Source organism: Pan paniscus, chromosome 19 (genome assembly GCF_029289425.2).
Source record: "Pan paniscus chromosome 19, NHGRI_mPanPan1-v2.0_pri, whole genome shotgun sequence".
Taxonomy (NCBI): domain Eukaryota; kingdom Metazoa; phylum Chordata; class Mammalia; order Primates; family Hominidae; genus Pan; species Pan paniscus.
In genome coordinates this window covers 90,380,487-90,407,701 of record NC_073268.2, presented here as the reverse complement: position 1 = coordinate 90,407,701, position 27,215 = coordinate 90,380,487, and the positions used below count along the sequence as shown (strand labels likewise).

Here is a 27,215-nt window from a genome sequence, read left to right as displayed (position 1 = left end):
CTATCTTCAAATGCCGTCCCATTTTGAGGTACTGGGGACACAGGGAGAAGGTGACCTTCTGCAGGGCAAGGAGAGCGGCCTCAGAAGAAACACAAGCTGCTAACACCTTCTTCTTTTCCTTTTCAGACAAGGTCGCCCTTTACTCTGTCGTCCAGGCTGGGGTGCAGTGGCGTGGTCTTGGCTCACTGCAGCCTCGACCTCCTAGGCTCAGGTGATCCTCCACTACATCCAGCTATTTTTGTATTTTTGGTAGAGACAGGGTCTTGCTATGCTGTTTAGCCTGGTCTTGAACTCCTGGGCTCAAGTGATCCCCCTGCCTCAGCCTTCAAAAGTGCTGGGATTATAGGTGTGAGCCACTACATTTGGTCAATACATTGTTTTGAACTTCCAGCCTCCAGAACTGTAAGAAAACACATTTCTGGCCAGGCAAGGTGGCTCACGCCTATAATCCCAGCACTTTGGGAGGCTGAAGCAGGTGAATCACTTGAGGTCAGGAGTTCGAGACCAGCCTGGCCAACATGCGAAACCCTGTCTCTACTGAAAATACAAAAATTAGCCACACGTGGTAATGCATGCCTGTAGTCCTAGCTACTTGGGAAGCTGAGGCAGCAGGATCACTTGAACCCAGGAGGTGGAGGTTGCAGCGAGCCAAGATTGTGCCACTGCACTCCAGCCTGGGCGACAGAGTAAGACTCCATCTCAAAAACAAACAAACAAACAAACAAAAACTCATATGTTGTTTAAGCCACCCAGTCTGTGGTATTTTTTTTATGCAGCCCTTGAAAACTAATAGAGTCCAGAAAACAATTTGTCAACCAACTTCCAAACAGCAAAAATCATATATACCCTTGGGAAGAAATGAAAGACATGTGAGCAATAACCATCCTCAGATATTAACAAAGGATGAATGATAGACAGTAAGATCAAACAGCACATCAAACCTGTGGTGAGAATTGTTAGGAAAGAAACTCAGAATTTCAAAAAGGATTTTCTTTAGCTAAGATATTTCAGCAGATGAGTGGGTAGGCTATGGAGGGAGAAGGGAAGAAGGATAAACTGAAACCATTTAAGTCTTTCTCTCCTCTAGAAGCCAGTTTGGCAGATTTAATAATACTTTTCATTTACATTTCAGTGACATGCTTACCAAGGTGATTATCACTTCATTTTATTAAAGGTTACACAAATGCTAAAAAGAAACTGTTACCTAATGTGTTTTTTCTCTTTTTTTTGAGTCGAAGTTTCACTCTTGTTGCCCAGGTTGGAGTTCCATGGTGTTTCTATGGTGCGATCTCAGCTCGCTGCAACCTCCGTCTCCTGGGTTCAAGCGATTCTCCTGCCTGAGCCTCTGAGTACTTGGAATTACAGGTGTCCACCACCACGCCCAGCTAGTTTTTGTATTTTTTAGTAGAGATGGGGTTTCACCATGTTGGCCAGGCTGGTCTCGAACTCCTGACCTGAAGTGATCCGCCCACCTCTGCCTCCCAAAGTGCTGGGATTACAGGCGTGAGCCACCACACCTGACCACCTAATGCATTTTATTAGGAAAATGTGATACTGGTTCTCAAATCTGATAAGTCCAGCACTAGAAAGTTCTAAGCAATGCAAAAGATCCCCGAGAGTGGTCTGCCTCTAATCTTCTACATCTGAGAGCACCTGCAAGGTGTGGGGTAGAACAGACAGTGGACCAAGAACCAGGAGACTTGGGTTTGAGTGTCAGTGCTGCTCTTGACCAGCTTTGGGCTAGGGGCATACCATTTAATCTCTCTGTGCCTCAATTTCCTAAGTTTGTAAAACAGTTACAATACTCCATATGCAGGGTTGTTTGAAAAAGTCACTGACTGCCCCAGCCTGTCGGTACAAGTGAGGTTATAGCAATATTAACACTAGGATTATGGTGGCTCAATGCAAAATTGTTTCAACCAGCCTGGCCAACATGGTGGAACCCCGTCTCTACTAAAAATAAAAAAAATAGCTGGATGTGGTGGTGTGCGCTTGTAGTCCCAGCTACTTGGGAGGCTGAGGCAGGAAAGTCACTTGAACCCAGGAGGTGGAGGTTGCAGTGAGCTGAGATCACACCACTGCACTCCAGCCTGAGAGACTGGGCAACAGAGAGAGACTCCATGTCAACAAAACGAAACAAAACAAAACAAAACTGTGTCTTGAAAGAGCCTCCCCAACAGTTTCTGGAAGTTCCTGGTTTCACTGGTGCTCAGAGACAGTTGAGCTAATCTTGCAGCTGGCCTCCTGAAAGACAGCCCCCCAGCCAGCTGAGGAAGGCATCCTGCCTCTGGCCTAGACCCAGCTGCTGTTGCCATCCATGGAGACACAGATGCTCTTCCCTGATACTGGGTTCTCTCCTGCAGGGTCCCTGCAGGTTGTTCCATTTAGTTCTTCATCCATGGAACTTTGTGCTTTCTTCCTGTGCCCGCTTCTGTAGGGCAGGCTCAGGCTGGGCTGGGGCCGACATTATCTGGTCCTCCGGTGGACCTTCTCCCTCCCCGGGTACCTGCATTTGCATCCCCCTCCTCCTTAAGCAAAGAATAAAGCGCAGGTGCATCAACCCTGCCTGGGGATACATCTGTGTGTGCACATGGAGGTGTGGGCGGGTGAGGGGGTCCTCCATCCTTAACACCTGCTCAGGGTCAGTGTAGACCACCCCGGAGCAGAAGTGTTGGGCTTACAGGTCCTCAATCCTTTCTCTGAACTCGGCACCACATGTCTTGGAATTCAGAATACGTCAGAGCAGAGGAAGGTGCTGTGTGCATGTAGTGGTGCGCGTTCGATCACGATTCCGTGGGGTGTGGACAGCAGTACATGATCACTCCACTAACAGTCCCGGGTGGGGCTGGCAGGACTCACAATCACAGGACAACTTCGGGACCAGAAATCACCTCACACCGGGTCACGCTGTACCGCTAAACGTGTTTGTGGCACATTTTGGAAACATGTTTTGGTTTTCAGAGTTTTTTGGAGTTGGGAATCATGGCGAATGCATTGGAGACCCACATTATCCTCTTTCTGGGTTAGCTGAACCTCCCTGTCTGGACATCCCTGCTCTGGGGAGAAGCAGAGAGGCAAAGTGGAAAGCCAAGCATTGATTCTGCATTGACTGTGTGCTGGGTGCACAAACAGCTCTTTGACTGATGTCATCCCACTAAGAGGGTGGGGGCAGGTCTGAACCTCCCATTCAGGACAAAGGTCAGCTCAGCCTGACCAGGAAGCAGAAAGTGGTCCTAGCTCAGCTGTTAATGTGTTTACCCACAGCCTGGAGCAGGTGGGAGTTCCATCTGCTAATCTCTCCCAGCTGCCTCTCCGGGATGGTGGTGCTGAGAGGAGAGAGGGGCCCTGGAGAGCCTCCCTGGAGAGGCTGAGGATGGGGAGCAGAGCTCCTCATGGCTCTGATGGACTCTGCCAACTCCCGCCTCCCAGTGGTGGAGGAAAAGACCTTTCCCCCAGGGGCGTGAGCTCGGGGGGCTCAGCAGAAGCTCAGGGTCATCTCCAGCTAGGTCCTCCTTTCCTGTTCTCCTAGTACCCTGGGTTAAGAGACCATTTTCTTTCTCCTCATTGGCAACAACGAAAACTATAGCCCCAGTGCTGGTTCTGGGCCCATGAACCTGTACTGGTTTAGGGCAGGGAGTAATGTGGAATCCAACCAGGGTGTTTGAGACCTAAGGGGCTGTGTCTCCTGTGGCTGGACAGACACGGGCCTGGGCTCCTTACATCTGATTTAAGATCACCCCTTTCTGACTGGCCCTGGGGGCTTTTATCCCCCAAGCAGCCCCCTCCCATTGCTCAGCTCAATTTCTTTGTTTCCTCCAGCCTAAGCAATGCCTTAAGTCCTGAAGATATCTTCCTTTTCAAACTCTGGCATTGCCACTAGGAGCTGGAGAGGTGATCCATTCAGGGAATGAGAGGCAGGCACCAGGAAAGGGGGGTGGGCTGGAGACAATTCACATCCATCCATCCATCCATCCATCCATCTGTCCTTTTTTGTTTTTGTTTTTGTTTTTTTTTTTTGAGACGGAGTCTCACTCTGTCGCCCAGGCTGGAGTGCAGTGGCGGGATCTTGGCTCGCTGCAAGCTCCGCCTTCCGGGTTCACGCCATTCTCCTGCCTCAGCCTCCCGAGTAGCTGGGACTACAGGCGCCCGCCACTGCGTCCAGCTAATTTTTTGTATTTTTAGTAGAGACAGGGTTTCACTGTGGTCTCGATCTCCTGACCTCGTGATCCGCCTGCCTCAGCCTCCCAACGTGCTGGGATTACAGGCATGAGCCACCGCACCCGGCCTCCATCTGTCCATTTTTCTTTCCATTCAACCAACATTAATCTGGCATTCACGATGAGCCAGGCAAAATGCCCCCCGCAAAGGAATGCCCACAGCACTGATGCTATTAGCCTGTGCCTGGCAGTGCCCTTTCATCTTCCCAGGAAATAGGGATTGCTGGTGAAGCAAACATAAGAGCTGGCTAAGTTGTCCTCCTCTCTACCTGGGAGCCACACCCAAAGGAGGAGCCTCCACCCCCACCCAAGGAAAGCAAGCTGTTGATAAACGTGTTTTGGGTACAACCTCAAAGGCCCCAGTACATGTGGCCATGAGCCACCCTGAGCTCCCTAGCTGGGCCCCCTCCTCTACACTTCTGCCCCTTTGGGGAGTCCAGGAGGCTCCATCACAGGCTTCGCCGCCATGCCCTCTGGCTGTGATGCCAAAGTGCAGGGCAGGTAGGCATCGTGGATGACCTGTCGGACAGTGGCCCGGAAAGTCTTGCTGACAAAGCAGTAGAGGCTGAAGTTGGCTGCCGTGTGGAGCATGGCCACCATGTTGGCCACATCCAAGGCCAGGTGGACCCTCCAGTCCCGGTGGACAGGGGCCACGTACATGTGGTAGAGCATGACGAAGACCCGGGGCGCCCACAGGAGGGTGAACAGTGTGGTGATGCCCAGGAGGATGGCTGTGCTCTTGCCCACCCGGGGCTGCAGCCCACTCCGGCCCCTCCTCCGTAGCCGGTGGATGATGGCCGAGTTGGTGACCAGGAACACACCACAAGGGATGAAATAGACAGTGAGACAGTGAGCCCACTTGAGGACCTCGTCCAGTGTGCTGGGTGAGTCGGTGTCTCTCCACATGTCCAGCCACCAGTAGAAGGGGATGCCGGTCAACAGGGCAGCACTCAGGACAGCAGCAATGGCCCGGCGGGTCCGGCCTGGGGACGAGGCGGCCCGATGGTGCAGGGGGTGGCACAGGGCAGTGTAGCGGTCAACCGTGAGCAGGATGGCGATCCAGACTGAGGCGTGGTTGGCAGCAAACTCCAGGATGTTGGCCGTGCGCACCACAGCCTGGGGCACCTGGCGGGCCAGCACGGCTCCCTGCAGGAGGAAGCCCGCGAACACGATGACCACCTGGATGATGATATCCGAGGCTGTGAGCGCCAGAAGGTAGTAGTAGGAGGGCCTCCTGGTCCTGGTGGCAAGGCGCGCCAGGGCCACTGCAGTCAGGAGGCTGACTGAGGGCAGCCGAGGTGAGGGAGGGGAGAGGCATCAGAAGAGAGCTCAGACTCTGCTTTCCAAGGTGTCGCCATCGCACCTCCCCATCTGCATGTGCAGAGGCTGTGCTGGCTTCTCTTTTTTCTCCTTCCAGATCCTTCTGAAACCCCACTTTGCCCAGAAGGCCACTCAGGCCAGCTCTGCCCTGTCCATCCACTGCAGGCCACTGGCTGTACCCCGGTTATGCACAGGTAAGTGCACATGGAAGGGTCCTCAGCAGCCACCTGTCCTGGCCAGGTGTGGTGGCTCACGCCTGTAATCCAGCACTTTGGGAGGCCAAGGCGAGCAGATCACCTGAGGTCAGGAGTTCAAGACCAGCCTGACCAACATGGAGAAACCCCGTCTCTGTTAAAAAAATATACAAATTAGCCAGGCATGGTGGTGCATGCCTGTAATCCCAGCTACTTGGGAGGCTGAGGCAGGAGAATTGCTTGAACCTGGGAAGTGGAGGCTGCAATGAGCCGAGATCATGCCACTGCACTCCAGCCTGGGTGACAGAGCGAGACTCCATCTCAAAAAAAAAAAAAAAAAGCTACCTGTCCTATGGCATTGTCCTCCAAGTCCTTTTTAGGTTTTCTGTGTCCTCTAGAATGGAGGCGTCCCTAGACACAGGCATGGGTTTAGCTATCAGACTTGGGGAAATCCCCAGGGCCAAGACCACCCATCCTTCCCATATCCACACACCCACCTCTGCCCCAAGCTCTGCTCTCTGAAGGCATGGGCAGCACGGGGAGCTTTGTACTGAGCTGAGCCAGTTCCTATGTGAATTTTGTTATCCTAAGAGTACGCTCACTGCTGGGGAAAACTTGGGTTTAGCTGTGAGCACCCCCAATCCTAGCCCCTTACTTTTATTCCCCTCCAGTGACCCAGAACACCCTGACAATGGCAAGGAAAGACCAGGGGTCTATGATCCAGGGCCTCAGGGGTCAAACACAGAGGACTGGCACCCATTGAAGGAGGATCCCCATTTCTGGCCAAGCCCAAGTCCCCAGACCCCAGGTCCCCACTCACCAGGCAGCCCCAAGCCCAGCAGGACACTGTAGTAGATGACAGGGATGACGCCAGCCACACACGGGGACCTCTCTGCGATCTCTGGCCAGTGGCTTTCAAACTCCTGGCTCAGCCCACTGACGTTGGGCGTGGGCAGCAGGGTCATTCGTGGCTGGCCAGCTAGAAGGTGCGGATGGGCAGAGTCAGAGCCTCTGGTCTATTTCTAACCTGGCTGGGCGCAGCCCCGCCCTGACCTGGGGTCTTTCTAGTCACCCTGCTCTGTGCAGACCCTCTAGTCAGACCCAGCTGAGTGCACTGTCTGTTGCTGTGAGAATTCTTGCCAAGACCACCCTCACCACCCCCCATCTCACCCCACTCCCTCAGTGGCCCGGCTCCCCCACTGATGGGAAGTCCCTGGCAGCACGGCCTGCTGCCATAGAGACCATTGCTCCCCATGGGTCCTCCCCATGGGCCCTCACCCGGCCTAGCAGGGGCTCTGAAACAGGATCACGGGGGCACTTGTCGAGGTGCAGGCTCCTGGGCCTCCTCCGGGCCAGAGGGTCTGAAGCGGGGTTGCAGCAGCCGTGCTTGTAATCAGCAACCTGGGTGATGCCAGCCACACACAGGGACCTCTCTAGGAGGTCCACAGTGGAGGCCCCAGGTCTGCACAGCTCCACTCAACAGCTGTCCCCCTCTAAGGAGAGGCTGTTGGTAGGGCCCCCTCTTTTCTAAACTAAAGATACCCTCTTCAGAGGTGAGCACCACTAAAGCTGGAATGGCCCAAGTCCACAGATGGGGAAACTCAGTCCACAGGGGTAAGGTGGCTGGCCTAGGATAAGCACCGTCCACTCTGGCCCCTGTTCCCCTGAAGCCACACTGCGCGTCTCTTTCAGGTTGAACTCCAGCTTTTCGTTTCCTGCTGAGGCCGGGGGGCTCACTGCTCACTCACTCTCAGCTTCGGCCCCTACTCCACCCTCTAGGTCCCTAACCTGCCTCCTGTTCCCTCCTGCCTTTCCACCTTATTGCCCCCAGCACACCCCACTTCAAGATGCCTTACCTGTCTCTCGTCCCTCAAGCCCCATGCTCTGGGGCCCTGAGTCCTGGGTCACCTGTGGCTTTTTCTGAGGGTCCCCGCAGCTCCCTGTCAGCATCGCCAGCTGTACCTCTCACTCCTTGGCTCTCCAAGTGGTTGTTTGCCCCAGGATCCTTACGCAGACACTGAGCCCGTTAGTGCAGGGGGGCGGGGCGGGGGAAGGAGGAGGAAGGAACTGGTGGGCGGAGGCACCGGGGAAAGAGCTAGAGTAGATGCTGGTGGAGCAAACCAGGGACCTCTAGGGCGTACAGGCAGGGGAAGGGGTCGGGCTGGGCAGGGGCTTCAGCTGCAGGAGAGACGAGCTGAGGGTGGCATGGGGTTCACAGGTATGTCTATGCCTGGGGGAGCAGGAAGTGAGGAGAAGAGGCAGGATGGCAGGATGGGGGTTCTGGGGGGCTGCCTCGTGCCCCGGGGCACTCTGTGAGCTGGCCCGGGTTCAGCTGGGGTCAAACCTGGGGCTGAGGACTTTGGGGACAGGCAGAAGGACTCAGGGTGCTGACTTTATGAGCATCCAGACTGAAAGGGAAGAGAGTAGGGCACCTCTGTGAGGAGTTGGGGAAGTCGTGCCAGGTAGGAGTGGTAAGGCTGCCACAGACAGGGCTATGATCCCAAGAGGCTCAGGGGACCAGGTGCACAGGGTCAGTCCTGCAGTGGCCATGGTGGGGGAGGTGGAGGCTACCCCCAGGGGCAGGATGGCAGGCAGCCGTGCACAGGGTGGGGCATCCTCTGGGAGCAGCCGGACGAGGCTGCCTGCAGCCGGTGCTGGGAAACCGCAGTCCTGCAAGCTGTTGTTTTCCTGGCCCTGGTGAAATGGACCATCCCTCAAGAATATCAATCCCTGGCAAATAAACAACTGCCGTTGCTGGTGAGCACTCAGAAGAGGCCAGACTGGCTCCCCTGCCCTAGAGGAAGAGTGACCAGAGCAGCCCACAAGCAGGCACCCGGGACATGGATGCCCCGTGGACGGCCTCGGGAGGAGAGCTCAGGCCCCCCTGGAATCACCTCCCATGGCCTGTCCTCTGGGAATGCAGCAGAAAATATGGCAGGAAATATAGGGAGCTTCCCAGCTCTGGGAGTCAGATCTCACATCAGAGCCTGGAACTCCCCATCCCAACCCCCCCATCGGACACCCACAGCGCAGGCCCTGCTGCCCCCTGGTGGCCACATCCTGACCCTGCAAGCCTGAAAGTCCCATGGTTTGGCTAGGCACCCTGGGTGGCACAGTGGGACTGGAGACGGAGCTGCCCGCTCAGGACAGGTCCTCTGGTGGAGTGCTGGGACCCCAGCCCCAGAAAGTGCAAGTAACACAGATGACGCCCCAGGCCACCACCTCCTTGCAGCAGGAGGCTAGGGGTGAGAGGAGGCAGACCCTCTCTTCAAGGAGCTGCCATGGGTGAGGGGCAAGGAGGGTCCCTGCCGACATTTACCGAGTGCCCACCCTGTCCCTACACTTTGTTTTTCAAATTTTATGTATAGATATAGAGAGAGTTTGGGGTCTCGCTGTGTTGCCGAGGCTGGTCTGGAACTCCAGGCTTCAAGTGGTCCTTCTGCCTTGGCCTCTCAAAGAGCTGGGATTACAGGTGTGAGTCACCATGCCAAGCCCACTTTGTTTCTTTGAGGGATGTACACTTGACTGGAAACCTTAAATATTCTTCAGACGGAACACGATGGTTTCAACCAAGGCTGTCACACAGGCTACACAGAAAACTAGAGCTCCCTGGATTCAGAGCGAGGAGAGGGAGAGATGGAGGAGGGGGACTGAGTTTGCTAAAATGATGCCCCATGCACGTCCTTCCAGCAACTTAGCATCCCACCCCATAGAAGGCCTGTTCTGGGAGGCAGCTGGATTCACCTGGCGGAAACTGCTGGAGTCCTTGGATGGTCTTATTCGGAGGTCCCAGCTTCCCCGTGTGACCTGTGGAGACCTCAGCCACCTGGAATGGCTGAGACAAGAATGCTGGCTTTTCTGTGCATGGGACACCATTGATTTGTCTTCCTCAGTATATGCTTCTGTACCCAGGACAGCAGTGACGTCCTGCAGGGAAGTGGGGACCCACTGGATCTTTTGCCTCCATGGGCAACATCATAATACTCATTGCTAACAACGCTGGGATCCATGGTTCAAGAGATGGAGCCTGGAGATGTCCAGCTCAGTGGCAGCAGCAGACAGGACAGGGCAACCACGTCATCAGCCAGCACACAGCCTATACAGAGGTGAGAGGCCCCTTCTTGGTGGTGGCGATTCTTTCCTACATGGTGTGGTGTCAGTGACCAGGGTAGGCTGCTAGCCCACGGTGGAAGGGATCCTATCCACTAAGGCAGTCACCTCTGAGCCAGCCTGGGCAAGGTGAAAGATGTTATGAAGACCCAGCCGCACACCTTGACTTTTTTTTTCTTTTCTTTTTGAGACAGAGTCTCGCTCTGTCACCCAGGCTGGAGTGCAATGGTGCTATCTCGGCTCACTGCAACCTCTGCCTCCTGGGTTCCAGTGATTCTCCTGCCTCAGCCTCCCAAGCAGCTGGGATTACAAGTGCCTGCCACCGTGCCCGGCTAATTTTTGTATTTTTAGTAGAGACGGGGTTTCACCGTGTTAGCCAGGCTGGTCCTGAGCTCCTGACCTCAGGTGATATGCCCACCTGGGTCTCCCAAAATGCTGGGATCACAGGTGTGAGCCACCGCACCCGGCCACACCTTGACCTTTTTGGTCTCTGAAGTCTTCAGCCCTGATCAGTCCAGCCAGAGCCACCAGGCCTGAGCACCAGGGTCTCTCTCTCTCTTTTTTTTCCTTCTGCCTCCCTACCCCTCAAGACAGGGTCTCACTCTGTCACCCAGGCTGTGGTACAGTGGTGTGATCATAGCTCACTGCAGCCTCGAACTCCCAGGCTCAAGTGATCCTCCCATCTCAGCCTCCCAAATAGCTGGCATTACAGGCAAGCACCACCACGCCCAGCTAATTTTCGTATTTTTTGTAGAGACGGTGTTTCGCCATGTTGCCTAGGCTGGTCTCGAGCTCCTGGGCTCATGCAATCCACCTGCCTCGGCCTCCCAGAGTGCTGGGATTACAGATGTGAGCCACCACACCTGGCCAAGGATTCCTTCTTATTTAAGTTTTTGTTTGTTTGAGACAGAGTCTCACCCTGTTGCCCAGGATGGAGTGCAGGGGTGCAATCTCAGCTCACTGCAACCTCTGCTTCCCGGGTTCAAGCGATTTTCCTGCCTCAGCCTCCCAAGTAGCTGGGATTACAGTCACCAGCCACCACACTTGGCTAATATTTGTAGTTTTAGTAGAGACGGGGTTTTACCATGTTGCCCGGGCTGGGCTTGAACTCCTGACCTCAAGTGATCCACCTGCCTCAGCCTCCCAAAGTGCTGGAATTAAAGGTGTGAGACATCATGCCCGGCCTCATATTTACCTTTATGTGCTCCCCTGTGTACACGGGGCCTGGAACTTAAACCCATGATCTCCTGTCCCCAATCCAAGTGGCCCAGTGACTCAGGGAACCCTAAGTCAGGACAGGAGGCACTACAGATGCAAGGGAGGGTGCCAGGTAGGGCCAGGCTGCGTCTGGAGCCCACCCCTCTGAGGTGTTACCACAGTCTGATCACCCCCTTTGCAGATTCAGAAGCTCTTTATCTGGTCCCAAGCTTGCAAGAGTTTTCCGTTGCTTTTACAGTACTAGAGATTCCTTGTGTAAAGGGATCACTTATCACAATTGGAAAAACTTCCCCAAAAAGACAGCATGGGCTGGACATGGTGGCTCACATCTGTAATCCCAGCACTTTGGGAGGCCGAGGCGGGCAGATCACGAGGTCAGGAGATCGAGACCATCCTGGCCAACATGGTGAAACCCCGTCTCTACTAAAAATACAACAATTAGCCAGCCACTACAGGTAGTGGGTACCTGTAGTCCCAGCTACTCCGGAGGCAAAGGCAGGAGTATCGCCCGCACCCAGGAGGCAGAGGTTGCAGTGAGCTGAGATCGCACCACTGTACTCCAGCCTGGCGACAGAGTGAGACTCCATCTCAAAACAAAACAAAACAAAACAAAACAAAAACACAACATGGGGTTGTGGAAAGAAAAGTCAAGTAGCCAAGTGCAGTGGTTCACACCTGTGGTCCCAGCTACTTGGAAGGCTGAGGCTGGAGGATTGCTTGAGCCCAGGAATTTGAGGCTGCAGTGAGCTATGACAGTGCCACCACACTCCAGCCTGGGTGAAAGAGTGAGACCCCATCTCTAACAACAACAACAACAAAAATCAGAAAAAAGAAAAGTCAAGCACAACTCAGAACTCGAAAAATAAATCCTGCCTCTGAGGTTCCTGGTCATAAGACCTCAGACACATGGCTTGGGCTATAAACACTCCCGTCTGGGGCGGGAAGTAACACTCCTCTCTGGGATGGTGCTGGCTTGTGAATTCATCAGACTTGCCTTCAAGGAATTATGGAGCTCCCAGATCCATGGGGCCAATATATGTGTGTGTGTGTATATATATATATGTGTGTGTGTATATATATATATATATGTGTGTATGTATATATATATATATATATATATATATATGCAGTGCTGCAGATTCTTCCTCTCAAAGACTTGGCCAAGCACCGTGGCCCACGCCTGTAATCCCAGCACTTTGGGAGGCCAAGGCGGGAGGATCACCTGAGGTGAGGAGATCGAGACCAGCCTGGCCAACATGGTGAAACCTCGTCTCTACTAAAAATACAAAAATTAGCTGGGCATAGTAGTGCACACCTGTAATCCCAGCTACACAGGAGGCTGAGGCAGGAGAATTGTTTGAACCCAGAAGGTGGAGGTTGCAGTGAGCTGAGATGGCGCCACCGCACTCCAGCCTGGGCGACAGAGCGAGGCTTCATCTCAAAAGCAAAAAAAAAAGGGCTCAGGGCAAATACCCGGCTTCCTCTCTCCCGTCCCAGGACACTCCCCCACACATACATATGCATGTACACATACCACACACACATATCCACAAATATGCATGCACACACACCACGCACATGCATGGACACACACAATACGCACACACATATAAATAGGCACATGCACACACACGCACTGCATACACACATGTGCACATGCATACCATACACACACACACACACACACACACACTCCAGCGATGCTCTGTTACGAAAATGAGAGGCCGGGCACGGTGGCTCACGCCTGTAATCCCAGCACTTTGGGAGGCCGAAGCGGTCGGATCACGAGGTCAGGAGATTGAGACCATCCCGGCTAACACGGTGAAACCCCGTCTCTACTGAAAGTACAAAAAATTAGCTGAGCGTGGTGGCGGGCGCCTGTAGTCCCAGCTACTCGGGAGGCTGAGGCAGGAGAATGGCGTGAACCCAGGAGGCAGAGCTTGCAGTGAGCCAAGATTGTGCCACTGCACTCCAGCCTGGGCAATGGTGCAGGACTCCGTCTCAAAAAAAAAAAAAAAAAAAAAAAAAAAGAAAATGAGAACAGAGAATGCCTCTATGTGGAAAGCTAGTTTCTAAATCATTCGAAGAGGGCCAGGGATAAGGGAGATTAGAAATAATGGGAGGTGGGGCCTGTCAGAGATGGGGAGTCAGAGGTGACTCTTCCGGGTCTTCTTGATGATCCAGGGCCTCCCAGCTTCCTTCACACTTGAAATGCCACCAATCTAGCTCTAGTAGGTAGCGCTTGTCTTGGGGTGCGTATAACAATTGTCTGGGAGTACTTAGAAAATACAGACAGCCAGATCCTGCCCCTGAAAATTCTGGTTCCAAGGTGGAGCATGGGAGACTCTAATGCAGGTGGCTACCCTTCAAGAATGACTGATACAAAATTAGCTAGGCGTGGTGGCACTGCCTGTGTCCCAGCTACTTGGGAGGCTGAGGCAGGAGGATCGCTTGGGCCTAGGAGTTTGAGGCTGCAGTGAGCTATGATTGTGTCACTGCACCCCAGCCTTGGTGACTGAGAGATTCTGCCTCCAGTAAAGCAAAACAAAACAAAGAATGACTGATGCAGAGGCTGAAGGAGGCTGGAGTTGAGAGGCACAAATATCAAACGACAGTTTTCTGAGTAGCGGGTTCTCTTATCATCAATAACATTCCTATCGAAAGCACTGTGCTTGGAAGCTGGGATGCCCTCAGGGACCAGGGCTGCCCTGCTGCATGGAGACTTGGACTTGCTGGGTTGAGCCAGGACATGGTACAGCCCATGGGAAGGGCAGGCGGGCAGCCAGTGGGCAAGGGATAGTGGATTTGGACGAGGGGAGCCAGGCATGAAACTCAGGGCAGCTGGAGGGGTTTCCGCTGGGCTGGAGAGCTCCAACTCTGCCAACCCGGACGAGGCAGGTGCCAGACCCAGTTCTTGCTCTCTCTGCGGCTCCAGAGAGGGGGTGGAGCTGCTGGGTCTCTGTGCCAGCCAGAGGCAGAAATCAATGCATCGAGCTGGCCCCTGGGATCCAGAGAGCCAGGGAGAGGAAGATTTAATTCATCCCCAACCTAGAGCCCTGCCTCGGAGTCAGATCCCTTGGGAGTCACCCACTTCGGTTAGCCAAGCTCAAAGGAGTCCCTCCCACGAAGAACTGGGGCAGACCCTGCTGGCTCCCTGCAAAGGTGAGGACTCACAGCATGCCACCCTACACACACACACACACACACACACACACACACACACACACGCGCGCGCGTGCTTTTGCTGAGCTCCAGACTCACTTTCCTCTCTCTGTTGCCTTTGTTTTTAGAAGAGCACTCCTCTGCACTAACCCAACTGAGACTGCAACCTAGCTCCCTGCCTCAGTTTCCTTACATTGGGAGTGAAACACCAGGTCTGCAGCATGCCTCCTTAGCCTGGAAAAGGAAAAATTACAGTGGGAAATAAGACAGAAGCTGGTAAAACAAGCCTTCCAAGGAGGTGAACCCAGAGACCTGAGGCCACTTGGGGAAGGAGAATTCAAGTCAGGAAATAGCAGGGCAGACAGTCCCCAGCCTTGGGCTGGCTGGAGCGCAGAGCTAGAAGGTGGCCAGCCCCGCTCTGGGCAGGGGTCACCCATGCAGTGGTGCACGGGGCAGGGTGCATCTGCTCTATGCCCAGCCCTGCCACCTGGCTCAGCTTGCCCCTGGGGGAGGCGACAGTCACAGTCCCCACAGAACTTTCCTGCCAGCCCATCACCCTCCCCACAGCATTCCAGGAACCTTCTTCAACAAAGAATATGAAACTGACATCAGTTGCCCATGGGCCCCTATTCGAGAGATCTCTGAGCTTCTCTCTGAGGAGCTGCCCCACCCCAAAATGGGAGTGGGGGAGGGGTGGGAGCCTCAGCCGCCTCTCCTTTCCTCTTCCAGGCCCTTCCTTTGCAGCCGGCTCACCATGGTGCTCCAGGCACGACGCTGCCAAGTGCGCTCCGTGCCAGGGCCGAGGCCTGGGGTTGGGGGAGGGAACTGGGGACCCTCAGGCCAATGGCTGCCAGTGGTCCTGGAGCCCCTTGCCTATTCTGCAGAGAGCCTGAAACTTTCCAGGGAGAGGCACGGCTAGCCCTGCTGGGTGGTAAGGAGATTGGGGGAGGAGGGTTCCGGATCTGTTCCCCTTGGGGGCCCACAGGCAGCACAATAGCCCCCGGGGCTGCCGCTCTCTGGCTTAAGTGGTTGCCTGGGCAACAGCTGGGGCCAGTTTCCACCAATCCATGGAGGAGGCTGAGTGGGGGAGGGAGGCCAAGCAGGAAGGGGGGTGCCGTCCCCTTGTGCCGGATCCTATATAAGGAAGAGGGATGTGAGCAGAGTGGTCTGGGCTTCACCGTCCCTCCAGTGGACTTGGGGGCTGAGCACAAAGATGCCTAGGAGAGGCTACTCCAAGCCTGGGTCCTGGGGCAGCTTCTGGGCCATGCTGACCTTGGTGGGCCTGGTCACCCATGCAGGTGAGCGGGCAGTGGGCCAGGTGCGGGGCAGGGTGGAGCGGCAGGTCGTCCCAGCCCTGGCTGCACGCGGCCGGCCAGGAGGGGGCGGTGTCCAGCTGCTGGGGAGAGCACGGGGTGGACCGGACAGCTCCACGGACTCATCTGTCTGAAGGAAGGAGGGGCCTGGCAGGCAGGTGGGCAGGGCTCTTAAGGACAAGAGGACCCTCCATTGCCCATTGTCCTGGGCAGAGGCTGAATGGGGACGCCATCAGCATTCAGGTCCTTCAAAGTGACAGCTGGGGAAGGCAGCGCTGGGAAACATACTACCCGCTTCTCTTTCACCCTCCCTTTGTCCCTCGGCCTCCCTCTCTCATGCACAGATGCTCTGCTCCTGTGTGAGCCTTCTGTCCTGTGTGCACCACGGGCCTGCATGTGCTGTGCGTGCACATGTGGCCGCGGCCCATCTGCTGCAATCAGGCCCCTGCCCACCTCCCTCTGCGAGGCTCCCCTCGCTGTTCTCGGCTTGGGAAAGCTGCTGACAGTTTCTATAACTGAGTGCATATCCCCATCTGACTGTCAGGGCATCCTGGAGCATAAGCAAAGGGCCGGCCTGGCCAGCCTCAATGCTCAGTTACCCAGGAAGTTCTATTCCAGCACCAGCTGGCCCTTCGCACTTTCTCCTGTCCCCTGCTGGCCACCCACAGAAAATGGGCTTCTGTCTCAGAGATCAGGACCCAAGAGGGCAGGGCTGGGCCTGGAAAACAGCTTCCCTTCCACACCCGCAGCCTCGTCTCACACCCGCCCTACTCTCCTGCTACTGCTGTAGCCTCCCTAATGCTCTCTCTGCTCCCAGTACCCCAGGCCCATTCCGTTCAAGGGCCTTTGTGGGGCTGGAGCCTGCCTTGACACTGGTTCCCTGGCTGGCTCCTTTAAAACTGGAGTGCTTATTTGTGTGTGTCTTACCCGTTTGATATGTCAATTTGTGCTTTTATGAGCTTTTATGAGCATAAGAACTTGGCTTGCTTTGTCCACTGCCATATCCCAAGCTCTTAGGAGAATGTCTAGCATATAGTAAGTGCTCAATAAATATTTGTTAGTGAATGCACCACTTCTGACTACTGCTCCAAGGGGTTAGATGGACGATTCTTTAGGAAGTGAGAAGGGTGGGACCACGAGTTTCCTCAACCCTTGCCTGGGGGGCTGGCAGCATGGAGATGAGTTCTGGGCATGTTGTCCTAAACCTGAGCACAACCTCCCCCTGCCTGAATGTACCCCCTTCCAAGAGCATCCTCTTGGGGTTTGCATTGGCATGACCTTCCCACCCAGGGTGCGTTTGTGTGTGCACCGATGCATCCACGCGCCTCGTGGGCACAAACAGGTATGCACATACAACCCGCCTAGGCCCACCTTGCCCTCTGCTCACACCCATGCATATGTCTCCAGCTGGTCCCTCTCCACCCCTGACTGAGGTTCTGGGCCCGGGCACCTTCTCAGGCTATGCTGTGTTCCTTCCTGCTGCAGCACAGAGAGCCGATGTTGGCGGGGAGGCAGCTGGCACCTCCATCAACCACTCCCAGGCGGTGCTCCAGCGCTTGCAGGAGCTGCTGCGGCAGGGCAATGCCAGCGATGTGGTTCTGCGGGTGCAGGCTGCGGGCACCGATGAGGTCCGGGTATTCCACGCCCACCGCCTGCTGCTGGGACTGCACAGTGAGCTGTTCCGGGAGCTGCTAAGTAACCAGAGCGAGGCGGTGCTGCAGGAGCCACGGGACTGCGCCGCTGTCTTCGACAAGTTCATCAGGTGGGGACGCGGAAGACTAGGGGAAGGCTTCATCCCTTCCTCAGCCCCCGGCTCCTCCACCTACAGGGTCAGGGAAGCCCAGGCCCTTAGAGGTTGTTATGTCCATTTCCCCGGACATCACTGGGATGACAGTGACCCCTGCATCCCTTCTTCCACTGTACAGCTCCCTGTCTTTGCCCGTGTCATCTGTGCAGTTTGATATCACTTTCGGTTCCTAGTAACACCCTCAGAGCTGTTTCCAAACCTGGCCATAGACAGCTTTTAAAAACTACAGTTTTGGGGCCGGGCACGGTGGCTCATGCCTGTAATCCCAGCAATTTGGGAGGCTGAGGCAGGTGGATCACTTGAGGTCAGGAGTTCAAGACCAGCCTGGCCAACATGGTGTACTAAAAATATAGAAAATTAGCTGGGTGTGGTGGCACACGACTGTAATCCCAGCTATTTGGGAGGCTAAGGCAGGAGAATGGCTTGAACCTGGGAGGCAGAGTTTGGGTTTGCAGTGAGCTGAGATCGTGCCACTAGATTCCAGCCTGGGTGACAGAGCAGGATTCTGTCTGAAAAAAATCAACCAACCAACCAACCAACCAAACAAACAAACAAAAAAACTACAGTTTCACGGATCCCAACCTGGATTGTCAGTTTCAGGTCTAGGGTTAGGGCCAGCAATCATTTTTTATTTTATTTTATTTATTTACTTTTTATTTTCCTAAATATTCCATTATAGACAAATATTTTTTATTTGAAAGCATCGCTGTGGTTTTGGTGTTTGGCCAGGTTTGGAACCACAGGGCTAGGGAGCTGAAAAAGTTAGACGGCTCTCTCCACCTCCTGCCTCCTGCCGTGATGCTGCTCAGGGGGTGCCATTCACACTAGTGTCTAAGAAAGTAACTCTGTTCTAACGGCTCAGACGAGATGCCTGCAGAATTCCATACATTGCTTCCAAGTTCCAGGCAACAGGAAAGGGGATAAGACAGAAGGGCAAAAAGGGTCTTCCTGTTAACCCGGAATCAGTTGCATTTAATCAGCCTTCCTGCAAATCCCAAACTGCGCCCACTGACCAGCAGTTAGTCACATGGCCAAGGCCAGAATGAGGGAGCCTGGGAAATGTGGTCTTTTATTCCCAGAGGCAATCACGCAGGGGAAAGGGGAGAAATGGATGTTGGGGAAGATGGCTGGCAGTGGCTGCCACACTCCTATAGAGGCAAGTGCGGTGCCATGTGCCGGTGGGGACTGGCAGGAAAGGTGAGCCATGGGACAGCGGCAGAAGTAAGAGGAAGAGATACTCAGCACAAGTGATCACCAACAGTAGGAGAGGAAAAAGAAAGGTGAGGCTGCAAAAAAGAAATGGGGGCTCACAACTGTAATCCCAGCACTTTGAGAGGCCAAGGTGGGAGGACTGCTCAAGTCCAGGAGTTTGAGACCAACCTGAGCAACACAGAAAGACCCCATCTCAAAAAAAAAAAAAAAAAAAAAGCTGGAGTGTAGTGGCATGATGATCATAGCTCACTGCAGCCTTGAACTCTTGGGCTGAAGCTATCTTCCCACCTCAGACTCCCAAGCAGCTGGGACTACAAGTGTGCACCACCAAGCATGACTAATGTTTTAACTTTTTTTTTTTTTGGTAGAGATAGGGTCTTGCTATGTTGCCCAAGCTGGTCTTGAACTCCTGGCCTCAAGCAATCCTCCCATCTTGGCCTTCCAAAGTGCTGAGATTCCAGGTGTGAGCCACTAGCACCCACCTGGCCTGTAGCAAGATTCTTTATTCTCCTCTGGTTGTCACAATAACCCTGAGGGGTGTGTGCCACTCCCCCTTTCCTAGGTGATCGATTAGCCTAAGGTTCACTGAAGTTAAGTGACTTGCCCAGACTCATGGCAAGGAGAAGGCAGGCCATGGATCCCAACCAGACTGGAAACCCCAAAGACAGGAGCCACGTCTGTTTTGTTCCAGCCTAGGGCTGCACGCCTAGTAGAGGCACAGTCAATGCAGGCAATTCCTACATCACCACGGAAACGGAAAGAAAAGCCTGTGAAGTAAGAATGGCCTGGAAGGGTCCTTGAAAGGAAAACATGGGAAGCCTCAGGGTGGGGCTTCCACTGTGTTTGCACCCGGACCGTGAAGCTCCAACTCCAGGCCGGGTCCTCTGTGGACTCTAAAAAATCTATCCTGGGAGGTGGGTACCGCCCTGACCCCGCCCCACCTCTCGGTCTCTCCCGCAGGTACCTGTACTGCGGGGAGCTGACCGTGCTGCTGACCCAGGCCATCCCCCTGCACAGACTGGCCACCAAGTACGGCGTGGCCTCCCTGCAGCGCGGCGTGGCCGACTACATGCGCGCGCACCTGGCGGGAGGCGCGGGCCCGGCGGTGGGCTGGTACCACTACGCGGTGGGCACCGGGGACGAGGCCCTGCGCGAGAGCTGCCTGCAGTTCCTGGCCTGGAACCTGTCGGCCGTGGCGGCCAGCACCGAGTGGGGCGCCGTGAGCCCCGAGCTGCTCTGGCAGCTCCTGCAACGCTCGGACCTGGTGCTGCAGGATGAACTGGAGCTGTTCCACGCGCTGGAGGCCTGGCTGGGTCGCGCGCGGCCGCCCCCTGCCGTGGCCGAGCGGGCGCTGCGCGCCATACGCTACCCCATGATCCCACCGGCACAGCTGTTCCAGCTGCAGGCGCGCTCGGCAGCCCTGGCGCGCTACGGCCCCGCGGTGGCCGACCTCCTGCTGCAGGCCTACCAGTTCCACGCCGCGTCGCCGCTGCACTACGCCAAGTTCTTCGACGTCAACGGCAGCGCCTTCCTGCCCCGCAACTACCTCGCGCCCGCCTGGGGCGCCCCGTGGGTCATCAACAACCCGGCCCGCGACGACCGCAGCACCAGCTTCCAGACACAGCTGGGCCCTAGTGGCCACGACGCGGGCCGCCGGGTCACCTGGAACGTGCTCTTCTCGCCGCGCTGGCTGCCTGTCAGCCTGCGGCCCGTTTACGCGGACGCCGCGGGCACAGCGCTGCCCGCCGCGCGCCCGGAGGACGGCCGACCGCGGCTGGTGGTGACGCCGGCCAGCAGCGGCGGCGACGCGGCGGGCGTGAGCTTTCAGAAGACCGTGCTGGTGGGGGCGCGCCAGCAGGGCCGCCTGCTGGTCCGCCACGCCTACAGCTTCCACCAGAGCAGCGAGGAGGCCGGCGACTTCCTGGCGCACGCCGACCTGCAGCGGCGCAACTCCGAGTACCTGGTTGAGAACGCTCTGCACCTGCACCTCATCGTCAAGCCCGTATACCACACCCTTATCCGGACCCCCAAGTAGCCTCGGGGTCTGGGAATAAAGGCCTGGCCTAGGTGGTCCCTGTGGGTCTGGGAAGGGCAAGGCGAGCGTGGAGGTGGCAACAAGCCTGGTCCCCTGGATGGCCAGGCGCCGGCCACCCTAGGGCTGGGGTGGAGTCCAGGTGAGGCGTGGTAGACGAGATGCCTGGTTTCAAGAGCTGATTTCACAGCTGACTTGAAGGAACGTTCTTGGTCCTGAATAAACCGATGCTCAGAGTGGTAAGGGGATGACTGAACCACTCAGTTTCTGGGTAAAAGCAACCCAGGGAGGGTCCCACAAGCCAGGGGGTTTAGGGGTTTCACTCCCCTTTGTTGAGCTTTTCCCCCCACTCAGACACAGAACTAGGGCAGGTAAAAGCATCCACATGGTCACAGCAACCCACCCGCCTGGGAGACAGGGAGCGCCCCATTCCCCTTGCGGGGGAGTCAGTGAGCACCCCATTCCCCTTGCGGGGGATTCAGGGAGCACCCCATTCCCCTTGCAGGAGTTTCCTCACTTTGAGGCTGAGGGGCATAGCTGGGCAGTTTCTGAGCCCCGACCTCGAGGGGCAACCGCCTCATCTGGGTTGTGAGACTTTCTGGCATCTGGGCCGCCTCAAGTCCCTGACCTCTCCTGGGAGGGTGCCTGGGCAGGTGTGAAGGCCAGTGGGATAGGGACATAACGGACCTTGCTAGCCCCACCATGGGGAGAGGCCTCAGGATCTAGAGAAAAACCCCTCTCCCCCAGGTATTTGTAGATTGGTGCTATACAGCGAGCCAGGGGTAGATGGGGACCGGGGGGAGCGGGAGTTGGTTGAATCTTAGTCATGGCCACCCCACATTCCAGACAAGGTCAAATTTCCAACACAACCATCAAGACCCAAATGGGATTTTATTGTTAAAAAGGAAGAGTGAGAAAAAACCACTGCCAAGTAACAAAACCAGATTCCCTCCCTCACCCACATCCCCAATTGTAATATGTGAAGTGCCTGTCAGCGCCTCCCCAACCATCCAGGATGCCCGTGCCCCACACGTGGGCCAGGAGCCCCGTCTCACTGCCAGCTGCTTTCCCCCGTTTCCAAGGCCGAGGCTGGCCTCAGGGCTGTGCAGGGTTTTGGCAACAGCATTCTGTCCAGGGCTGGGAAGCCAGGGAGCCCAGCCGTCCTGGCCATGTCCCCTGGCCTCACCTCTTTTCCCCGGTGGCACTGAAAGCATGGGAGGGTTGGGCAGAGACCCCAGTTCCTGGGTCTCAGGAGCCCTGGCCTGCTGAGATCCTGAGCTTACTTCCTGGTCATCTCCATCTGCCCAGCCTCCACCTCCCATGCCCTGCTAGACCCCATTCAGTCTTGGGAGGTGAGAGAGCCAGTTCCAGGCAGGGCCGCTCAGTTATGCCGGGAGCATCCATCTTTGCCATGGGTGCTTGTGCCGTGGGGCAGACGGGGCCCACGGGTAGCCCGTCGAGAACCACCACCTGGGTTGGGGGGAACAGCCAGGGGTGAGGAGTCCCCCAGGCCTGCAACAGGGAAAGGGGCAGGATCAGTGGTTTCGGAATGCCTCCCCAACTCCTCTCCCATCACCCAGTGGCCTTGAACTCTCTAGGGGCACCACCCCAGGATGCCAGTCCCATGAGTATTCTGCTAGAACCATGCTTCCAGCAAGGCGCAGCCAGAGGCGCAGGAAATGCAATGTGTCTTCTCTGCTCCCCTGCCTGGTGGAGGCCTCCCCTCCCCATCCCCTCCTTGCCCATACTGACCCGTGTTCTGGCTTGGAGGGAGTTTGACTTTGGCCAAAGGTAGCGTGACCTTTCCCAGATGCCGGATACCAGGGGCTGGGTGCCTGCACACTGGCATCCTGTGGTCCGAGATGTGCTCCGCCTGATGGGGCCCCAGGAGGTGTGTCTTGGGGTGGGAGAGCTGTGATGGTTGAACAGTGGGGTGAGGCCGAGAGCGGCACAGGGATCTGCTACCAGGATCTGTCCCAGCTACTATGCTAGGCTGGGGACAGAGACTGTGGAGGGTGTTGCCTCCAGGTATGGGGTAGGCTAGAGGTGCCCTGGAGCCTTTGGAGAAATCCAGCCCTCAGGCCTCCAGCTGCTATGGGAGTGCCTAGACACCCCACCCCTGCGCCTCGCCTCACCCCTTGCCCGGTGACCTCGAAGGATCGGGACCTCCGCTTCCTTCTCTTTGCCTCCAGCGACTCCTCCCTTTTCTTGCCCAGGCTTTTCTTCTGGCCACGCAGCCAGGGCCTGGGGCCGTCCCCATGATGTCCGACTGCCCGGGACGGGGCCTCGCCCGTGCTGCTGGACAGGTTGTCCTCACTGGCAGCATGCTGCAGTGTGGGGCTGGGCGGCCGCTTGCAGGCCAGTGGGCCTGGTGGCCGCGCATCGTCGCCCTCGCTCAGTGAGTGCAGGGACAGGCTGCTGCGCTCTGTCGCGGGTGCCAGCAGGTGTCGCCCCTCGGTTCCCAGGGCCCGCGAGCGCCGCCGGGCGGCCTTCACCCAGATGCACTTGGTGCCAGTCAGGATCTCCTTCCTCTCTGCAGCGGGACACGGGGAACATCCAACCTGAGATCAAGGCCACCTCTCAACACCCTCCTCTGACATGGCAGACGTGGGTAGGAGCCAGACTGCCTGGGTTTCAATCCCAGCACTTCCAGGGGTTTGCTATGTGAGAAACTTGGGCCCATTTCCGAGCCTCACTTTCATCTGCAAATGGGGGATGGTAAAACTAATGCCATCGGTTATTTCCAGGATTAATTGAGGAAATGGGCTCAACCTACATTATCCAGGGGGCAGACATTGAATCGATATTTGCTATTACAGTGATTACTGAGCGGAGGCGGTGGGGGAGGGGGGACATAAGTCTCCATGCCACATGTCTCTTTTCTAATTTCCGATTCTGCCCCCATCTCTCTAAATGTCCTTGACTTAGAGAGGACTCTTAAGTGTCCTTGACTGACTAATCCTCAGGGGCAATGGTGCCTCTACAGAATGTGTAGCACCCAATGCTTGGTTGCACTTGGCAGTGCAGAGGGCAGGAAAGGGCTTTGAGCTGGGTGATCTGAACAGTTTAGACAAGGCCAGGTGAGGTGGCCGGGCAGCAGAGGGCACACATACCTTTGTGGGACAAGGGGATCTCCGACAGGTTCTCACTGCTGTCAGGGGAAGAGTTGATCCAGCTGCCCAGGCTGTCCTGAGCCGGGGCCTGTGGGGTGGAGTGGTTGGGAGGAGGAAACCCTTAAACACAGCAGGGACCCCATGCCCCACTCAGCAGAGACAGCGGGGCCTCAAGCTGGTGCCGTTTGGGAAAGGGTCCATCCCAACTGCTGCTGTCCACCCCCATGTCCCGCACCCACTGCAGTGGAGCTCGTGGGGCCATCGGGTACTGAGAGCTCACCTCCTGCATCACCAGGCTGCCGAGCTGGATGGGAGGTGGGGTGGGCACAGAGGAGCTTTTTGCCTGCCAGGCCCCAGTACCAGCCTTGAACACGTGGTGGCCTTCACTGAAGTTGGCAGAGGAAGATGAGTGGCTGTAGACCAGGCTATCTCACCGAGGTCCCACCCCCACCCCAGGGGAGACGCTGTTGTTGTGAAAGGAGAGAGAACCCAGGAGTCCTGGCTCCAGACCTGGGCCACCTGCTCCCTCTCATTGCTGCTCTGTGTTCCTCATTTAGCCTTAGTCTGGGTTGGCCTCTCTGGGACAGGGCACAGGGTGGGGGCTGGGGCAGGTGGCCCCCATCTCACCTCTCTGTGCTGAGGGGAGGGAGGGCGCTGTTCTGCAGGTGCTGGGCATCAGAGCTCAATGTCTTCACACTCTCCAGGTCAGAATCTGGGGTCAGTGAGGTTCCTGCTGGGGTAATTTTGGGCAAGGAGCTGTCCTGGGGAGGAGGGAGCCAGGGTGGGCAGTTAGAAGATTTGGTCCTGGACCAAATCAGCACAGAGTCACAAAGACTTACAGGGTGACAAGGGCTGTAAGATGGCCTGGGAGCCCCAGAAGGGCAGTGGGCTTGTGTTTGGGTCCTCGGGGGTAAGCTGTGGTCTGCTAGGCTTCCCCAGTGGCACTGCCTGATGCTTGGTCTCCTGGGAGGGCAGCTGGGGCCATTTGTGATATCTCAGATGGCCAGCCCTGACCCTCAGACCCTGGGTGGGAGCAAGTGATGCCCAGGAGTGCCCAAGGAGGAGGGTCTTACTCAGGCTTGACAAGGCTTTGGGTGGGGTAAGAAGGAAAGGGAGTCAGCTCCCTGGGGTGCCAGCCAGCCTGGTCCTGTCCCCTCCAGCTGCCTGAAGGCATTGCCTTGGTCATCAGCCCCTCCCTGGGCACATGTGCCCATGTTCAGGCCGCCCAGGCGCCCACCCACCTGCAGGGCCCTGGAGGCCACTTGGTCCATGATGGTGGCCTGCTCCAGGCTGCCCTCCTCCAGCTCCCGCAGGTAGACTTCGTAGAGCTCTTCCAGGCGCTGCGGGACGGCCAGGTTGTAGTCTGCTGGGGAAGGGGCAGGGCTCAGCGAGTGCCAGCGGGCCCCCCGCGGGTGGCTCAGATGCGCGGGGGCGTGGGCCCTACCGTCGATGATCTGCCGCTGGCCCTGGATAATCTCGTCGCAGAGACTGCGGTGCTGCTCCAGGCGGCGCACGGCCTCGTGGCGGTGGCGGAGCGCACCGTCGCGGAGCAGCGCGCGCGACTGCATCTCGGTGTTCTCCACCTCGAGCTCGTGCACGCGGCACAGCAGGCTGAGCACCTCGCGCTGCTCCTCGGAGCCGATGCGCCGCGGCAGCGTCTCCTCCAGGCGCCGGCCCCGCGCACGCAGCTCCCGGCAGCGCTGCTCCAGCGCCAGCTGCAGGAGGCGCAGGTCAGCACCTGGCAGCGGGGAGAGGGGTCCGATCCGCCTGCCCAGCCCGTCCTCGCCCCTCCAGCGCCCGGACTCCAGGCATCTGTCTGGAGCTCCAGGCTGAGGCCAACCCTAAAAGCTGAATCTTGGGCCTTACAACCAGGGACTGCTCCAAGGTGGCCCCTCAGTGTCCACTTTCTTGCTATCCTGACCGCAAACCACCCCTGGAACCAGCTTGGGGGATAACTGCTCAACCCCAGCCCATGTGACCCCCTCAGGGCTCATGATACCCTAAAGCCCCTTTGGTCTGGGTATGTCCCAGAACAGAAGGCAAAGATCTGTTGTTGGGAAAACCCTAATTATTATTATTATTTTTCTTTTTTGAGACAGGATCTCTCTCTGTCACCCAGGCTGGAGTGCGGTGGCGCTATCCCGGCTCCCTGCAACCTCTGCAGGGTTGCAAGTGATTCTTATTCCTCTGCCATCCGAGTAGCTGGGATTACAGGCGTGAGCCACCACACCAGGCTTTTTTTTTTTTTTTTTTTTTTTTTTTTTTTGTATTTTTAGTAGAGACGGGATTTCGCCATGTTGGCCAGGCTGGTCTCGAACTCCTGGCCTCAAGTGATCTGCCTACCTCAACTTCCCAACGTGCTGAGATTACAGGTGTGAGCCACTGTGCCCGGCCTGAAAAACCCTAATTATAACATTAGTTACCATTTTTTGAGTCCTTGGTATGTGCCAGGCATTTATGTAATCTTCCCAGCAACCCCATGAGGGCTGCACCATGGACTGCTCCCATTTTACAGGTGGGGAATGTGACGCATAGAGAAGTTAAAGAGCTTAGCAAAGTCACACAGGATTTGTGGCCTGAGTTCCCAAGTCTCACGGCTACCCCCACCCCGGCCCCTCCGCCTTGCCTCTCAAACCTGCTCACCCTGTCCCCTAAACCCACTCTCCTTGTCCCCCCAAACCCTGGACACCTTCTGCTTGCGCAGTTGCTTCTGCTCGCCCACCAGGGCTGCAATGCTGTCCCGGGCTGCGGCCACCTCGGGTGGCTCCAGGATGTCTGGTTGGTCATCGCCTGTGTCTGAGTCCTTCTCGCTGTCGTCCTTAGCGTAGCACTCCTTTCGCTGCTCCTCCCGCCATTTGAGGGCCCGGCGGGACTTCTCATGCTTCCAGCTGCCGCAGCCCCACCCAGAGAGACAGGGCATTCAGGCCATGGGGGCAGGGCACACTGTACAGCCACAGGTCGTGCTCCTCTGTCCCAGGCACAGGGGTGGGGCCTGGAGGGTCCTGGGAGGGGGGCTTACCCGGCGATGGTGAGCAGGTGTCGGGAGGTGTCAATCTGGACCTCCATGGCGCGGTTCTCCAGCTCCAGCAGGCGCCTCCGCACATCCATCTGCTCCTGGAAGGCGCTGGCGAGCTGCTCCCGAAGCTGTCCCATGCCAGCCTTCTCACCCTGCCCGCTGTGCAGCTGGACCTCAGCTGCCGATGGGTGAGGGTGGGCAAGGTAGAGGAGGCGGCAAGTTCAGCTAGCAAAGCCTGGGCCCACCTGGGGCCCTCCCCTCCCTTTCTTCCCAACTCAGTGCTCCCACTTCCTGTCCAACTGCTTCCTCCAGGAAGACCCCCTAGATTACTACATCCTCCCAGACCCCACTCCCACATTGAGTCTTCAAGCTGTGGCCCAAAAGCAATTCCCAGCTCCTTGGTATGAACTGGGCTCCTGCTAACCCTTACAGCACCTCTGTGCCAACTATAAAAAGGTGCCCCTAGAAACTACCGTCTGTGGCCAGGCACAGTAGCTTACA

The 27,215-nt window shown here is 56.6% G+C and overlaps 3 protein-coding genes across 10 annotated transcripts in view; 1 reads left to right on the top strand and 2 right to left on the bottom strand.

The window, feature by feature from the left end:
• Nucleotides 1-865: 865 nt before the first annotated feature.
• On the bottom strand, nucleotides 866-8,460 carry GPR142 (G protein-coupled receptor 142). The gene is made up of 3 exons (XM_024926273.4): nucleotides 7,588-8,460; nucleotides 6,552-6,710; nucleotides 866-5,500 (listed from the first exon to the last, which is right to left on the bottom strand). Exons 1-3 carry the CDS (start codon nucleotides 7,679-7,681, stop codon nucleotides 4,629-4,631), a joined length of 1,125 nt encoding a protein of 374 aa, XP_024782041.1. The 5' UTR covers nucleotides 7,682-8,460; the 3' UTR covers nucleotides 866-4,628.
• On the top strand, nucleotides 5,433-20,828 carry BTBD17 (BTB domain containing 17). Of its 4 annotated transcripts, none has more exons than XM_055101469.2 (3): nucleotides 5,433-5,731; nucleotides 17,020-17,296; nucleotides 19,514-20,828. In XM_055101469.2, exons 1-3 carry the CDS (start codon nucleotides 5,593-5,595, stop codon nucleotides 20,586-20,588), a joined length of 1,491 nt encoding a protein of 496 aa, XP_054957444.1. In that variant the 5' UTR covers nucleotides 5,433-5,592; the 3' UTR covers nucleotides 20,589-20,828. The 4 variants fall into 4 exon arrangements, with proteins under 4 accessions (XP_054957444.1, XP_034798712.1, XP_034798713.1 ...); XM_034942821.3 differs by lacking the exon at nucleotides 5,433-5,731 and adding an exon at nucleotides 13,603-14,221; XM_034942822.3 differs by lacking the exon at nucleotides 5,433-5,731 and adding an exon at nucleotides 14,977-15,152.
• Nucleotides 20,829-21,457: 629 nt separating this feature from the next.
• Nucleotides 21,458-27,215, bottom strand: part of KIF19 (kinesin family member 19) — a 29,563-nt gene continuing 23,805 nt past the window's right edge. Inside the window, exons 11-20 of one of the 5 annotated variants that reach the window (XM_034942818.4) lie at nucleotides 26,718-26,892; nucleotides 26,388-26,586; nucleotides 25,143-25,413; nucleotides 24,940-25,061; nucleotides 24,326-24,459; nucleotides 23,979-24,084; nucleotides 23,699-23,786; nucleotides 22,721-23,118; nucleotides 22,338-22,497; nucleotides 21,458-22,097 (exon numbers count right to left, since the gene is read on the bottom strand). In XM_034942818.4, the coding sequence (XP_034798709.2) occupies nucleotides 21,967-22,097; nucleotides 22,338-22,497; nucleotides 22,721-23,118; nucleotides 23,699-23,786; nucleotides 23,979-24,084; nucleotides 24,326-24,459; nucleotides 24,940-25,061; nucleotides 25,143-25,413; nucleotides 26,388-26,586; nucleotides 26,718-26,892 (1,784 nt within the window). In that variant the 3' untranslated portion in view covers nucleotides 21,458-21,966. The remainder of the gene's footprint in view (nucleotides 22,098-22,337; nucleotides 22,498-22,720; nucleotides 23,119-23,698; nucleotides 23,787-23,978; nucleotides 24,085-24,325; nucleotides 24,460-24,939; nucleotides 25,062-25,142; nucleotides 25,414-26,387; nucleotides 26,587-26,717; nucleotides 26,893-27,215) is intronic. The other 4 variants (XM_055101468.2, XM_034942817.3, XM_034942819.3 and 1 more) reach the window with 4 other exon arrangements.

Coding starts and splice junctions, on each gene's coding strand:
- GPR142 (XM_024926273.4), bottom strand. CDS start 7,681: ATGCTGACAGGGAGCTGCGGGGACCCTCAGAAAAAGCCACAGGTGACC. Junction 6,711..7,587: donor GCTTGAGGGACGAGAGACAG/GTAAGGCATCTT, acceptor CGCACCTTCTAG/CTGGCCAGCCACGAATGACC. Junction 5,501..6,551: donor GCTGGGCTTGGGGCTGCCTG/GTGAGTGGGGAC, acceptor GGCTGCCCTCAG/TCAGCCTCCTGACTGCAGTG.
- BTBD17 (XM_034942821.3), top strand. CDS start 13,885: ATGAAACTCAGGGCAGCTGGAGGGGTTTCCGCTGGGCTGGAGAGCTCC. Junction 14,222..17,019: donor CCTGCTGGCTCCCTGCAAAG/GTGAGGACTCAC, acceptor TTCCTGCTGCAG/CACAGAGAGCCGATGTTGGC. Junction 17,297..19,513: donor GTCTTCGACAAGTTCATCAG/GTGGGGACGCGG, acceptor TCTCTCCCGCAG/GTACCTGTACTGCGGGGAGC.